The sequence below is a fragment of the Sus scrofa genome, chromosome 6, assembly GCF_000003025.6.
Source record: "Sus scrofa isolate TJ Tabasco breed Duroc chromosome 6, Sscrofa11.1, whole genome shotgun sequence".
NCBI lineage: Eukaryota > Metazoa > Chordata > Mammalia > Artiodactyla > Suidae > Sus > Sus scrofa.
Genome location: NC_010448.4, coordinates 71,245,776 through 71,258,914, shown reverse-complemented (window position 1 = coordinate 71,258,914; position 13,139 = coordinate 71,245,776). Strand labels below are relative to the sequence as shown.

Sequence of the window (13,139 nt, the reverse complement as noted above, 5' to 3'; positions counted from 1 at the left end):
CTCTTCAGCCGTCCATGGGCAAGGGTGCCCTTAGAGTGTGGTTTCTGGAGAAATCCAGGACCATCTCCGAGGAGGAAGGCAGGAGGAGCTCCTGTGACTCAGGAAAGGGCGGTGACCACAGGGCCTGGAGCACATGGGCCTCCCGACTCTCTGTCCTGGGAGGCTCCGGGGCCATCGTAGTCGCACACACACTCAGATCACACAAATGAAGCCGAGTGGTGGAAAAATGCCTTCGGGAAGAGGGGCTGGTGGGCACTTCCAGCCAGCAGAGCCTGGTAGCCTGGTATCTTCTCGGTTCCTTTCTCTCTCCCTTTTTCTTCTTTTTTTTTTTCATGTGGAAGTTTCCGGGGGAGGGATCAAACCCACGCCACAGCTGTAACCAGAGCCACAGTAGTGACACTACCAGATCCTTAATCCCCTTGTGGCCAAAACTCAGCTCCTGTCCACTGGTGATGAATAGAAACTGAGACAGTTTGGTGGAGAAAAAAAAACTACTTTATTGCTTTGCCAAGCAAAGGAGGCCACATGGGTGCCTTCCTTTGGGAGAGAACAGGAGGTGGAAAATAGGGCCACAGAGAAGGTCAGGGTAGATTCAAGTTTTTAAAATTTTTTTTATTATAGTTGATTTACAATGTTCTTTCTTTCTTTTGTCTTTTTGCTTTTTAGGGCCACACTCACGGCATATGGAGGTTCCCAGGCTAGGGGTCGAATTGGAGCTGGAGCCGCCGGCCTATGCCACAGCCACAGAAACGCCAGATCCTTAACCCACTGAGCAAGGCCAGGGATTGAACCCGAAACCTCATGGTTCCTAGTCGGATTTGTTAACCACTGCACCACAACGGGAACTCCTACAATGTTCTTTCAATTTTTGCTGTACAGCAAAGTGACCCGGGCATACATATCTATACATTCTTTTTCTTGTATTATCTTCTATCAGTTCCCATGTGGCTCAGTGGTTAACGAACCCGACTAGCATCCATATTATCTTCTATCATGTTCTAGCACAAGTGATTAGATACAGTTGCCTGTGCTGTACAGCAGGACCTGTTGCTTATCCATTCTAAATGAAATAGTTTAGATGTAAGCTTTCATTCTTCAAAGCCCGGTGTTTAGTGGCCCCAGGACTGGTTCTGGTGGTCCTCCTCTCTGGTTTTCATTTGTTGGGACATTTCATTCTGCAGAAGATCTCAAAGATACTGTATATTCACTGAGGAGGAGCCAGGACCCTGCCCCAAGGCTGTACCATTGTTTCTAGACTGTTCCTCCCTAGTCTCTGCATCCCCTCCCTTCCTTCATTAGCAACTGGGTGAGCCTGCCCTTTGGAACTCAGGGAAGGTCCTGGAGGCTGAAGCTTATTCCTTAAAAATAAGAACTGAGGGACGCAGGCTTATGCCCAGGAGCCCCATGGGGCCTGCTTGGTTTCACACTGAGCCATGAGGGAACTCTGGGAACTCCATTTTTGTACTTTTTTGTCTTTTTTGGGTGTACCGGAGGCATATGGAAGTTCCCAGGCAAGGGGTCTAATCAGAGCTGTAGCTCTTGGCCTACGACATAGCTCACGGCAGCCCTGGATCCTTAACCCACTGAGCGAGGCCAGGGATGGAACCCACATCCTCATGGATTCTAGTCAGGTTCATTACCACTGAGCCATGACAGGGACTCCAAGAATTTTTCTAGGTGAGAAATTATTCTCTACTAAGGATGGCTTAAGGAGGCTTCATGAAAGGGGCATCGGGGTTGCACCTTGAAAAGTAGGAGAAGTTCAGAGAACCTTGAAGCCAGTGCTACTCAAAGACTGGTCTCTGCTGAAGACCACCTGGGAGCCCATTAGAAAAGCAGAACCCTGGAGTTCTCACTGTAGCTCAGCAAGTTAAGAACTCAAATAGTATCTATGAGGATGCAGTTCAATCCCTAGCCTCATTCAGTGGGTTAAGGATCTGGTTTTGCCACAAGCTGTGGTGTAGGTCACGGATGCAGCTTGGATATGTGTTGCAGTGTGTCTGTGGCGTAGGCTGGTGGCTACAGCTCTGATTCGACCTCTAGCCTGGGAACTTACCCATGTCATGGGTGCGGCCCTAAAAAGACCCCCCCCCCCGAAAAAAAAATGAAGAAAGAAAAGCAGAACCCCAACCTCCACCCAAGACCAGCACTATCGGGATGGAGGGCTGGACCCAGACACTGGTCTTAACTTTCCAGATGCTTCTTACACATGCTTTAGTTTGAGGACCACATGCTGTAAGCAGGGCAGTGTGCCCCCAGCCTTGCTTAGTGGGGTTATTGCTGGTCAGAAGAGAAGTGAATAATGGAGACAACGTCTAAGTTTTCAGTGTCTGGTCTTGCAAAGGAGAAAGTTGGCAAACTGATGACAGTGCCAAATACATTCTGTTGTTTCTTTCTTGGGGTTTTTTTGGCTGAGGCTTGTGGCAGTTCCTGGGCCAGGGGTTAAACCCAAGCCACAGCTGTAACCAGAGTCACAACAATGACAACCCTGGATCCTTAACCCACTGAGCCACCAGGGAACTCCCCTAATATGTTTCTGAAGTTTTACTTCAAATTGCCAAAGTCCAGGCACTACTGAGCCATGGGATGGAGCCAAGAGCCTTGGGGGTTTGGAGTACAGCTATATTTCCATTTCACTAAAGCTTCACATTATGGGGAGATTGCTTGGATCCCCAGGGACCAGGGAAGATGCACAAGCACGTGGAGGAACGCGTGTCAGTCAGTCTAGAACTGCTCCGTGTCTCTGAACCCTGGAGGCTGTGACAGGGCCTGTGCTCTGGGACAAGGATCTGGCAGGCCTGGTGGGTGGAGGGAGAGGATTTATGAGCAGAAGGGTTCTTTGCTTAGGGAGGTATGCTGCTGTTTTTGGTCCATAGGAAACATGCCATAAACATTTTCAACCAAGTAGCACCAATCCCAGTCATAACCACAGGTGTCTACCTGGCTGAACCTAAGGCTTAAAAAAATGACTCCAGGAGTCCCTGCCGTGGTGCTGGTACAGTGGGTTAAGAATCTAACTGCAGCAGCTCAGGTCTCTGCAGAGGTGAAGGTTTGATCCCTGGCCCGGAACAGTAGGTCAGAGGATATGGCATTGCCAATGCAGGTCACAGCTGTAGCTTGGATTCAATCCCAGGCTCTAGAACTTACGTATGACCCAGGTGTGACCATTAAAAAAAGATTCCAGGTGCTAGACACGTACTCACCTTACAACAGCCCCATTTAGTCCATTGCCTTGAACAGTGGCCATTTACCCAACACTTGTCCTCTTAAAAATTATCTGCCCCTTGGGAGGATGGGACAATTGACCCACTGGACAGGTCTGTTTGTTTTTGTCTTTTTAGGGCCTCACCCATGACATATGGAAGTTCCCAGGCTAGGGGCTGAATCAGAGTTGCAGCTGCCAGCCTACACCACAGCCACAGCAACACCAGATCCAAGCCACATCCATGACCTACACTGCGGCTCATGACAGCACTGGATCCTTAACCCACTGAGTGAGGCCAGGGATTGAACCCAAGTCCTCATGGGTGCTAGTCAGGTTTGTTTCCCCTGAGCCACTCCTTGTGATCTGAAGGTGACATTTCTGGGCTCGTGGTCCTGTACACCTGGGGACTTTCTTTTTTGCCTGAAATGTATGCAGGACTTTTGTTTTCTTTGAACTTGGAAGGTTTGAGCTACTATACACACTAACCCAGAGGTCCCATTACCGCTGGCGCTTGAGGCCACGACCATAGCTTTACCTCCTCTACAGGAGAGCCAAGAGTGTCATTCATTGTCTTCATTTGAGGAGGCACATGCTGGAGCAGCTTTGTTCAACCTGCAGGAGGGAGGAATAGTTTTGCTCTTCCACTGTCCCCCAGTGCCATGCAGTGCCCTAGGAATGCCACCCTCCACCCCACCTCCGCTGGGCTCAGCTGTGCAGCACCTGGAAGAAAGCCAAGCCAGCTGACTCCACTGGGTGCCTGGACTGTGCCCTGGCCTCCCACGTTCACTCAGCCTATAACCGAGTACTGCCAGCTATAGACACCACCCCCAGTCTCATGGAGCTTGCAGTTTGGCTCAGGGACACAGAAGTGAACAGGCTATCACAACTCAAAGGCATAAATGTCTCCCTGTGCAGGCTGTGATGTGAACACCATAACCCAAGAATACGGCTGAACCCAATCAAACCAGCAGTAAGTGACACACTCGTTGCCTATCTTATCTGCTGCATGATCCTGACCCTGGGCCGGGTAACAGTTCCGTGGGAGCCATCTCCTGGCAATTCTTTTCCTGCCTCGGCTCACCTCCCCTTTAGCAGGAGCTTAAACTCAACTAAGGCTCATTATTGCTGGAAAGCTTGAGGCTTACAGCAACTCATAAACACTAGTGTGTTTTCCATTTGGGCTTAAGACACAGGACTTCCCACCTCCAAGTGGAGGTTGCAATACATCACTCCTAAAACACCCCCATCATAATGTCACCAGTAGCTTATTCCAGTTTCATCTCCCTTCCCTGGCAGGCAAAGACCTAGGTGTACAGAGCAATTAGCATTTAATATTTGTAATTAGCATGCCTAATGTGATTCAGAGAAGTTCCTTGACATTTTCATAAAAACAGAAAGCACATTCCCGCCCACCCTTCAAGGAACGAGGCCCAGTTTGTCAAAAAAAAAAAAAAAAAAAAACTGTGCCAGTCTTTTTGGTGCTGAATATGCATGCGTTGGCTTCTTCCGGGGCACTGCTGGTAAATTTAGAAACTCGTTTAGAAAAGAACTCGTTCTCATTCAGCAGCCATACGCTCCCGGATCCGAGAATCTAGGGGGGGAAATGCCTCTATCGGGCTTAAGTCGTGGGGCTGTGACGGTCCTTCTCAAGTAAATAAAACCTTCGTTGGTGCCCCAGACAAACCACACACACTGCCAAAGTCCAATCCGGAGCCAAATTTGGGAACGCGGTGAGAGATACATTCTACTCTATCGCTCCAGTGCAACAACGTAACTCTTCGCCCGACAATGTAGCCGCCCGCTCCAGCGTCTCCAGCCCAAGGGTTCAAGCCAGCGGTCCGCACATCCCGGCGCCCAGACACTCAGCGCAGAGCCTGAGATGTCAGCTCAGGTTTTCCCTCCAGAGCCCGGCACCCCTCGGCTCCTCTCGGTGCCCGTTGGTGCCTCCCCGGCCCCGGCCCCACGTGGCCCCTGGAAGCGGACCGCACTACCCTGCTGTCGCCGACCTACCGCCCGCCCCAGCCACTGAGCGCCGAGCTGCGGGCTCGTGGCCAATGAGCGCTCTCAGCGCGCCATCGGGGGCGGGGCCTCCGGGCCAACGCGAGCCGGGGCCACCAATGGAGGGTCTGGGGCCCGCCCCTGGCAACAGGCCCCGCCCACCAACCAGGTTAGGTTGCGGCGCGGGAGGCGGGGCCGAGTTGGTCCTGTTGTGCTGCGGCTCCGCGCGGCCTGCAGTCCCGGGCTCGCGCCCCGCGCCGCCCGCTCGCCAGCCCGCCCGCCATGGAGCCCGGCCCCGACGGCCCCGCAGCTCCCGGCCCCGCTGCCATCCGCGAGGGCTGGTTCCACGAGACGTGCAGCCTGTGGCCCGGCCAGGCCCTGTCTCTTCAGGTGGAGCAGCTGCTACATCATCAACGCTCGCGGTACCAGGATATCCTCGTCTTCCGCAGGTACTCTCGCCGGCCTGGCCCCGCGCCCCCGAGCCCCCGCGGTGGCTCTCAGCCCAGACCGCCGGCCTCTGGCTGCCCGTATCCACGCAGCCCGCCGAGACTCCCGCCCTGGTTTCGGCCCAGCCCGCCCCTCTTCCTGTCGGACCCCTGTCTTGCGCCCTTTACCTCCGGATGCCCCCGGCCGTCTCTGCCCAGCTCCTCCCTCCGCAAGACTGTCAGAACTTCTCGACAACTAGGCCCGGCTCTCCCCTCGGTCCCCTCCCCACCCCGTATCCCGACCCCCTGGGCTGGGGGCCGGCGTTTCGGGCGGTCCTCTTCGGCGAGGAGGGAGTTGGAGTCTGCGCCCACCCGACGCGCCGAGCTCCACGTGTCAGTCCTGGACACGTCAGAGCCGGGACCCCGAGTCCAGCCTCCACCTAGCGGGCCTGCCAGCCGATCCTCGCCACGTGTCACCCCCAGGACTCAGTCCTGGAGCCCCTTGGCAGGTTGGGGGAGATTCTTCTCACCCAGGGCGAGTGGGCGCACGTTGCCCCCTGCCCAGGGAACGCACGTCCCTGACTGTCACTCCCTCTCGCTCGCAGTAAGAGCTATGGCAACGTGCTGGTGTTGGACGGCGTCATCCAGTGCACCGAGAGAGATGAATTCTCCTACCAGGAGATGATAGCCAACCTGCCCCTTTGCAGCCACCCCAACCCTCGCAAGGTACCCCCCCCCCCCCCCCCGCTCCCACCCAGATCCAGCCCTGAGTCCAGGAATGGGCCCCACTGGACAGTGCTGGGGGCCCCGGATGTGCCCAGCGCTCAGCCCAGGTGCTTCCCAAACAGCTGTCAGAGAAAGCGCTGGCAGGGACAAGGGGCCTAACGGGAAGGAGCAGCCCTGGCCTGAGTTTCCAGGAAAAGAGGACACTTTGTGCCCCTTTCCTGGGGCCAGAAAGCTTTTCTAAGAGCAGAAAGTGAAGTAATGAGGTCTGTGCATCAGAGGAACTGAGAAATCTTTCCAGATGGTTCTCTCTGCTCAGTGCAGTTTGAGGGAGTGGGGGTGGGGGCAGGCCACTGAGTCCTGCTGGAGCCTGTTGGAGAGGGCGGGTCCCCAGGGCCCTGCTCCTGGCTGACTCTTCCTCCCCCACCCCCCACCAGGTGCTGATCATCGGGGGCGGGGATGGGGGCGTCCTGAGGGAGGTGGTCAAGCACCCCGCCGTGGAGTCCGTGGTCCAGTGCGAGATTGATGAGGTGAGTGGCTAAGGCCCTGCAGGGGCAGGTTCAAGCCTCAGTTTGCCCTAAATGGGCTGTTTACCCTTGGGCAAGTTGCTTAACCTTTCTAGGCCTGTTTCTCGGTCTCAAGAACATGTTGGGAGAATTTAGTAGGAAAACCAGGAGGTAAAGCACCTGGCACATCCTGGATGTGCCAGGGATGCCAGTTCTTAGTAAGACTAAGAGCTGATTTGTCACAGAAGTCCTAGGGGTCTCCAACCACTAGTGCCGCTGCCCTTCCCAGCAGCAGGTTTTAGTGAGCAGCTGGGTGCTGAGATTCAGGTCAGTAGGCCTGTCCAGCCCCTGCCTTCTTGGAGCTGATATTTCAGTTGGGAGACACCAAAGGCTTATGCGCAAGTTCAGGATAAAAGTGAGGCCAGCCGGTGGGGTGTGAGTTGGAGCTGAGGCCTGAATGGAGGAGCTGGCCTTGTGGAGGCAGGGAAAGGCTCTCCAGGTGGAGGCTGGAATTGCAAACCTCAGAAATAGCAAAAAAAGGGAGTTCCTTTTATTCGTGGCTCAGTGGGCGTGGCTCAGTGGGTTAAGAACCTGATTAGTATCCATGAGGATGCAGGTTTGATCCCTGGCCTTTCTCAGTGGGTTAAGGATCCAGCATTGCCAGGAGCTGTGCTGTAGATGAGATTGAGCTTGGATCTGGCGTTGCAGTGGCTGTGGTGTAGGCCGGCAGCTGCAACTCCAATTTGACCCCTAGCCTGCGAACTTCCATATGCCGCACCTGTGGTCCTACGAAGCAAAAACAAAAGCAAAAAAGTTACTCGGCTGGAGCGATTGGGTCTGAGAAGAGGGAACGGGGTGGTAGAGGAGTGGGCTGAGCTGCAGGCGAGCCAGTCTTCCGAGAAGCTGAGAAGGAATCAGACCGCAAATTGGGCTTCTGCCAAGGGAATGGCTTGCCCAAGGTGGCAGGGCTGTAAGAGAGAGTCCCACTGGACTTTCTCTGGCTCCAGGGCCCCTACTCCCCCCCACCCCCCCGTGGCCCAGCTTGTTCCCTCCTGTTCCCTCCCCAGGATGTCATTCAGGTCTCTAAGAAGTTCCTGCCAGGCATGGCTGTCAGCTACTCTAGCTCAAAGCTGACCCTGCATGTGGGCGACGGTTTTGAGTTCATGAAACAGAACCAGGACGCCTTCGACGTCATCATCACGGACTCCTCAGACCCCATGGGTAAGCGAGGGATGGCCGGGAGACTCTAGCAGCTGCCCGTGGGGAGGCCACCCTCTCCCCGTGTGTCCCAGGCCTGAGTTGCCGAGTAGAGGGACTAGCAGGGCACCTTCCCCTTCCAACCTGGCTCCGCAGACAGGAGGGGGCCTGGCGGCTGGGGAGAGTGGGGCTCTGGCCTTGGTCCATGGAGGCCCCAGTTTCCTCTTAGGCCTCCTCTCTGCTCTTGACAGGCCAGCATCAGGGTGTGCGCGGGGATCTAGTCTTAAACCAAGGCCCAGGGTGGCGATTCCTTTGATGAGACTCCCCCAGGAATGGGGTTAAAATGTGGAGCCCCTTGTACTGGGGCAGTGGATCCCCACACCCTCTTGGTGGCTGGTTTCTGAATGCCACTCGGGTTCAGTTTCCAGCTGGGCCCCTTGGCAGCTGTGTGGGTCTGCATGGCAGGGTGACAGTGGCCCTCGCCACCCCAAGCCAGGCTCAGGCAGTCCCGGTCAGTGGTCATCGTCCCTTATTGCCCCACCTCCCTACAGGCCCTGCCGAGAGTCTCTTCAAGGAGTCCTACTACCAGCTCATGAAGACTGCCCTCAAGGAGGAGGGCATCCTGTGCTGCCAGGGTGAGGGGCCGCCCTTGGGGGGAGGGGGCGGGGAAGGGCCTGCGGGTGCTGACAACGCTGCCGCCTCCTGCCCCATACCCAGGCGAGTGCCAGTGGCTGCACCTAGACCTCATCAAGGAGATGCGGCAGTTCTGCAAGTCGCTCTTCCCCGTGGTGGACTATGCCTACTGCACCATCCCCACCTACCCCAGCGGCCAGATCGGCTTCATGCTCTGCAGCAAAAACCCAGTGAGCACTGGGCTGTCCCGGGGGTGGGGGCGGGTGGGCACGGAGAGCCCTCCCCTGAGACCAGCCCCCCTGTCCCCAGAGCACCAACTTTCGGGAGCCCGTGCAGCTGCTGACGCAGAAGCAGGTGGAGCAGAGGCAGCTGAGATACTACAACTCGGACGTGCACCGGGCGGCCTTTGTCCTGCCCGAGTTTGCCCGTAAGGTGAGCCGCCGGCGGGGCAGGGGGACCCAGGGCTCCCTGAGGGGCCACCTTGGCCCCCACACAACCCAGCAGCCTCCTGACTAGGCCCTGTGTCCCGCCAGGCCCTGAATGATGCGGACTGAGCCCAGGTGCCGCTGCCGCCAAGCCCAGGACCTCGGCCGGGGAGCCTCCCACCAGCCCAGTGTCACAGGCCCCAGAACGCTGGGCGGACTGTCTGTCCTTCCTGGTGTGGCATTCAGCCTCCAAGCCTATGCCAGCTGTGTACAGCACCACCTCCGCCTTCTGTCACCCCTCACTCACCAAACACGTGTATTTATAACAAAATTCCGAATTGTGTGTCCCTGGAACTCCAGTGGCCCCAGGTAGGGCTCCTGGGTGTGGCAGATTCTGCACTGGCCACGCCGGCAGGCCTCTGAGTATCTGCTGCGTGAGTGAGCAGGCCTGCCTCCCTGTGTAACCTTCCACTGGCCCTTTGACCTCTGTGGTCCCCAGAGACCCAGCAGCTGTTAAACTGGACCCCAGTCTGTCCTGAGAAGCTGCCTTGGTCCTTGCTTCACCAAGCCCCATACGAGGTTGGTGGTGACAGGCCCATGGGGCTGGGGCTGGAGGGTTGTCAAAATCAAAGAGCCTTCTTTTCTCCTGGGCTGCAGAAGATTTGGGGCCAGGTCCGATCCTGGGATGGATATTAGCAGTCACCCCAGAGGCAGCTGGCCGGAGCATGGTTGGGCTGGCACATCAGGTGCCTTGACTTGGCTCAGATTTCAGACCTGGTTCAAGTTCTGCCTGCCCCCCTCAATGAGTGTACCCTCTGGCAAATTCCTAGAAGCTCCCCCCTCCCCAGTCTTGAGAACTTGAGAAAGCAAGCATGTGTGACCCATACCGTGACTCTGGGCACAGCACTGTCCCCTCTCCAAGGTGCTGAACCTACAGACACCCCAGCCCTCCTAGCTGCCAGGACCCCAGGCTCTGGTGCTGGGACAGGAGCCACCATAGCCAGATACAGACTAGCAGACGAGGCCCCTGGTCCACTCCCAACTTCGCAGGGAAGGTCCCTGCTCCTTGGAAATGCTAGCATCACCAGCCCCACCCCACACCTGCCCTTGGCAGAGACCTGGCCAGAGGATGTGCTCACCCGGGAAGCTGGGAGGCAGGGAGCGTGCAGGGCAAGGCAGTGGCCCCAACCTAATGGTGGTTTGATAACCCCTCCAGCCTCGCCCTTACCCTGCACCACCACCCTGGAGCCCTCATTTATCAGGGGCCAGGGCTGTGGTCAAAATGAGGATGGAGAGCAGGGGTCCAGCTATGTCGCCAGCTCCCCTGTGGCCTCAGGCCAGTCACCTGTCCACTCTGGGCTTTGGCTGCTCTGCCCTCATCAAGCCACTGCACTGAGCACCTTTCAATATTCCTCCCTGGTCAGACCCCGAGCGGGCCTCCCCTTCTGCCCCAGAGTCCTGCTGTTCCTAAGGAGGCTGGGTGGAGTCAGGGCTTGTCTGGGCTGCAAGGCAAATTCCAGGCCAAGGAAGCTAAACTTGATGATCCCCAAGGAAGTGCTAGTCACTCCACCTGCCCGGGGCTGTGCTAGGCTGGCTTCCCAGGAGCCACCTTGCTTGGTCTGCGTCTGCACCCTGGGGCTCCCAGGAGGGGCGCGGGCCAAGACCTCCACTCAGCAGCCCTGCCCACGGCCCATCTTCTGACCAGGCCCTGGGAACATCTATACGAGGACACCCAGGGAGTGAAGGTGGGTCTCCAGGCCTGGGTCACGTGGACTGAGCCACTCAATCCTGACTGAGTTACCCCGGGTGTGAAATGAGATAACCCGTGTCCCGCGGTGCTCACTGAGCTGGTGGAAGTCAGGTTCATTTATCGGGCTAGGACTGCAGAGGAAGAGGGGAGGGTGCAGGCAGCAGAGGTGCCTGCAAGGATGCCTGGCCTGGAAAGTCGGAGTCTGCAGTACACCCCACTGCTTCCCCAACATCTGCGCACAGGGACGCACCTGGAGGGGGTGGAGGTGGAGGACAGGCCCTGGACCCCACATCTGGGTGGATGTGATGTAGACACAGACAGAGCCACTGAAGCGGAAGCAGGCGGACAGGACACAGGTCCTGGACGCCCGGCAGCAGGTCATGAACAGGCTGTGCCTGCAGCAGGGAGAAAGTAAAAATCCTTTCTGGAGTGGTGAAGTTCAGGTGTTCAAGTGTCCTGCCCCTGGTTTCAGGACTCAAAATAGTTCACACGTGGATTGTTAGAAGATAAAGAGCAGCCCCCCCCTCCCCCGCTGCCCCATTTTTCTCCCTGGAGGCAGTCTGTGTGCCTCTGTTAGCTGATTATTTTGGTATTTACTGTCAAGTCTCTAATATGCTTGTATTCCTGCTTTCATGACTTGTCAGTTTTAGTTGGAGTCTGTTGCTTTTCCACTGGGAAGATGAGGCTTTGGCTCTTCGCTGCCCTGCCCCCATCACAGGGAACAGTCGTGGTTGGCTCAGCAGTCAGTATTTGCACCAGTTTCCACTTTGCAAATGCCGGTGGCAGCTGAGATGAGCTGAGTTATGGTGTTAAAAATCATAACTTTTTAAAATTTCCGGGATAGCTGCTTGTTCTCCCTGGGGGCTTTTTAAAAATTTACTCAATTTTTAATATGTTGATCACTAATTTAGCCCCAAACTTTTTACCAACCTGCTAAAACTCGGGATCTTTGGACCCAACACTTCTGAGGTTCTGGTCAATACACTCATCAATTTTTTTTTATTGTGAGAGTCTAAGTAATTTACTTAGTCTCATTGTAATTTCTAATTCACCATCATATTTGCTGGAATGTTCAGTGATACGAAGTATTAACATGCATTTCTTCATTATGAGTTGTACCATACTGTAAATAACACTCACTTAGGAAAAATAACTACTGAAAAAAAATGTCTTTAAGGATTTTTGGACTCTACAGGTGTCCTATCATTTTCATCTTCCTAAAGAACCCATTGATAGCCTCCTGACCTCCCCAGACGGAACTGTCAGGACCCTTATCTCTCGGACCCCATATCTTCCAGTTTCTTGGTTTACTCCCTTGTTTTGGTGGAGCATATCCTAAAGGAGTTTTCTGAGAAAAGGGACAAGGATGAAAGTTTTTTAAAAATCTGATGTGCATAGAAATGTCTTTATTCCACCTTCATGCTTAATTGATGGGTGACTATAGAAGAATGTTGGAAATGATCTTTCAACATTTGGAGGTTTGCTCTTTTCCACCGTTATTAGTTATCTATGGCTGTTTAAAATTAAGCCTGGGAGTTCCCATTGGGGCTGAGCAGTAATGAACCTGACTAGATCCATGAGGATGCAGGTTCCATCCCTGGCCTCGCTCAGTGGATTCAGGATCTGGCATGGCTGTGGCTGTGGTAGAGGCCAGCAGCTGCAGCTCTGATTCAACCCCTAGCCTGGGAACCTCTGCATGCCACAGGTGTGACCCTAAAAACCAAAAAGAATAATAACCCCAAATGTAGCACATTGAAACAATAAGCATATCTTTTCTGGGAGCCCGAAATTTGGGAGTGATTAAGCTGGTTTGTTTAGAGTTATTCCTGAGGTCGCAGCAAAGCTGTCGCTAGGGCTGCAGTCACCTGAAGCCTTAACTGGAGCTGCAAGGTCGCCTTACTTAGTCTCTGCGACAATTCAGTCACATGAGTAGCAAATGACACTGGAAGATGTCAGGAGGCCTCAGTACCTCCCCACGTGGCCCTCTTCAGAGGCATGGAGTGTCCTCACCCAAAGTGATCTGAGAGCCAGGGGCGCAGCGGTGTCTTGTATGGCCTGTCACACACAACACGCCGTTTCAGCCGTGTCTCATCCATGGGCCCTCTTCCATCTGGGAGAGAGCCATATGTGAGGTTGTGAACACCCAGGGTGGGACTTATTGGAGCCTGGCTTCTAGTTTCCAGTGTTATTTTGAGAGCTCCAATTTTTTTTTTTTTTCGGTCTTTTTAGGGCCACACCTGCAGCATATGGAAGTTCCCAGGGTGGGGGTCAAACTGG

At 55.0% G+C, this 13,139-nt stretch overlaps 1 protein-coding gene and 1 long non-coding RNA gene across 4 annotated transcripts; one reads left to right on the top strand and one right to left on the bottom strand.

Moving 5' to 3' along the window:
* On the bottom strand, positions 2,105–6,226 carry LOC110261096. 2 transcript variants are annotated; one of them, XR_002344900.1, is made up of 3 exons: positions 5,818–6,226; positions 3,741–3,817; positions 2,105–2,798 (listed from the first exon to the last, which is right to left on the bottom strand). It is a non-coding gene; the product is annotated as an uncharacterized LOC110261096 (long non-coding RNA). The 2 variants fall into 2 exon arrangements; XR_002344899.1 differs by lacking the exon at positions 5,818–6,226 and adding an exon at positions 4,981–5,239.
* Positions 5,381–12,020, top strand: SRM (spermidine synthase). Of its 2 annotated transcripts, XM_003481950.4 has the most exons (8): positions 5,381–5,652; positions 6,234–6,354; positions 6,789–6,881; positions 7,925–8,078; positions 8,606–8,689; positions 8,772–8,917; positions 8,997–9,119; positions 9,221–12,020. In XM_003481950.4, exons 1-8 carry the CDS (start codon positions 5,486–5,488, stop codon positions 9,239–9,241), a joined length of 909 nt encoding a protein of 302 aa, XP_003481998.1. In that variant the 5' UTR covers positions 5,381–5,485; the 3' UTR covers positions 9,242–12,020. The 2 variants fall into 2 exon arrangements, with proteins under 2 accessions (XP_003481998.1, XP_013854429.1); XM_013998975.2 differs by having other exon boundaries at positions 5,417–5,652; positions 8,606–8,917.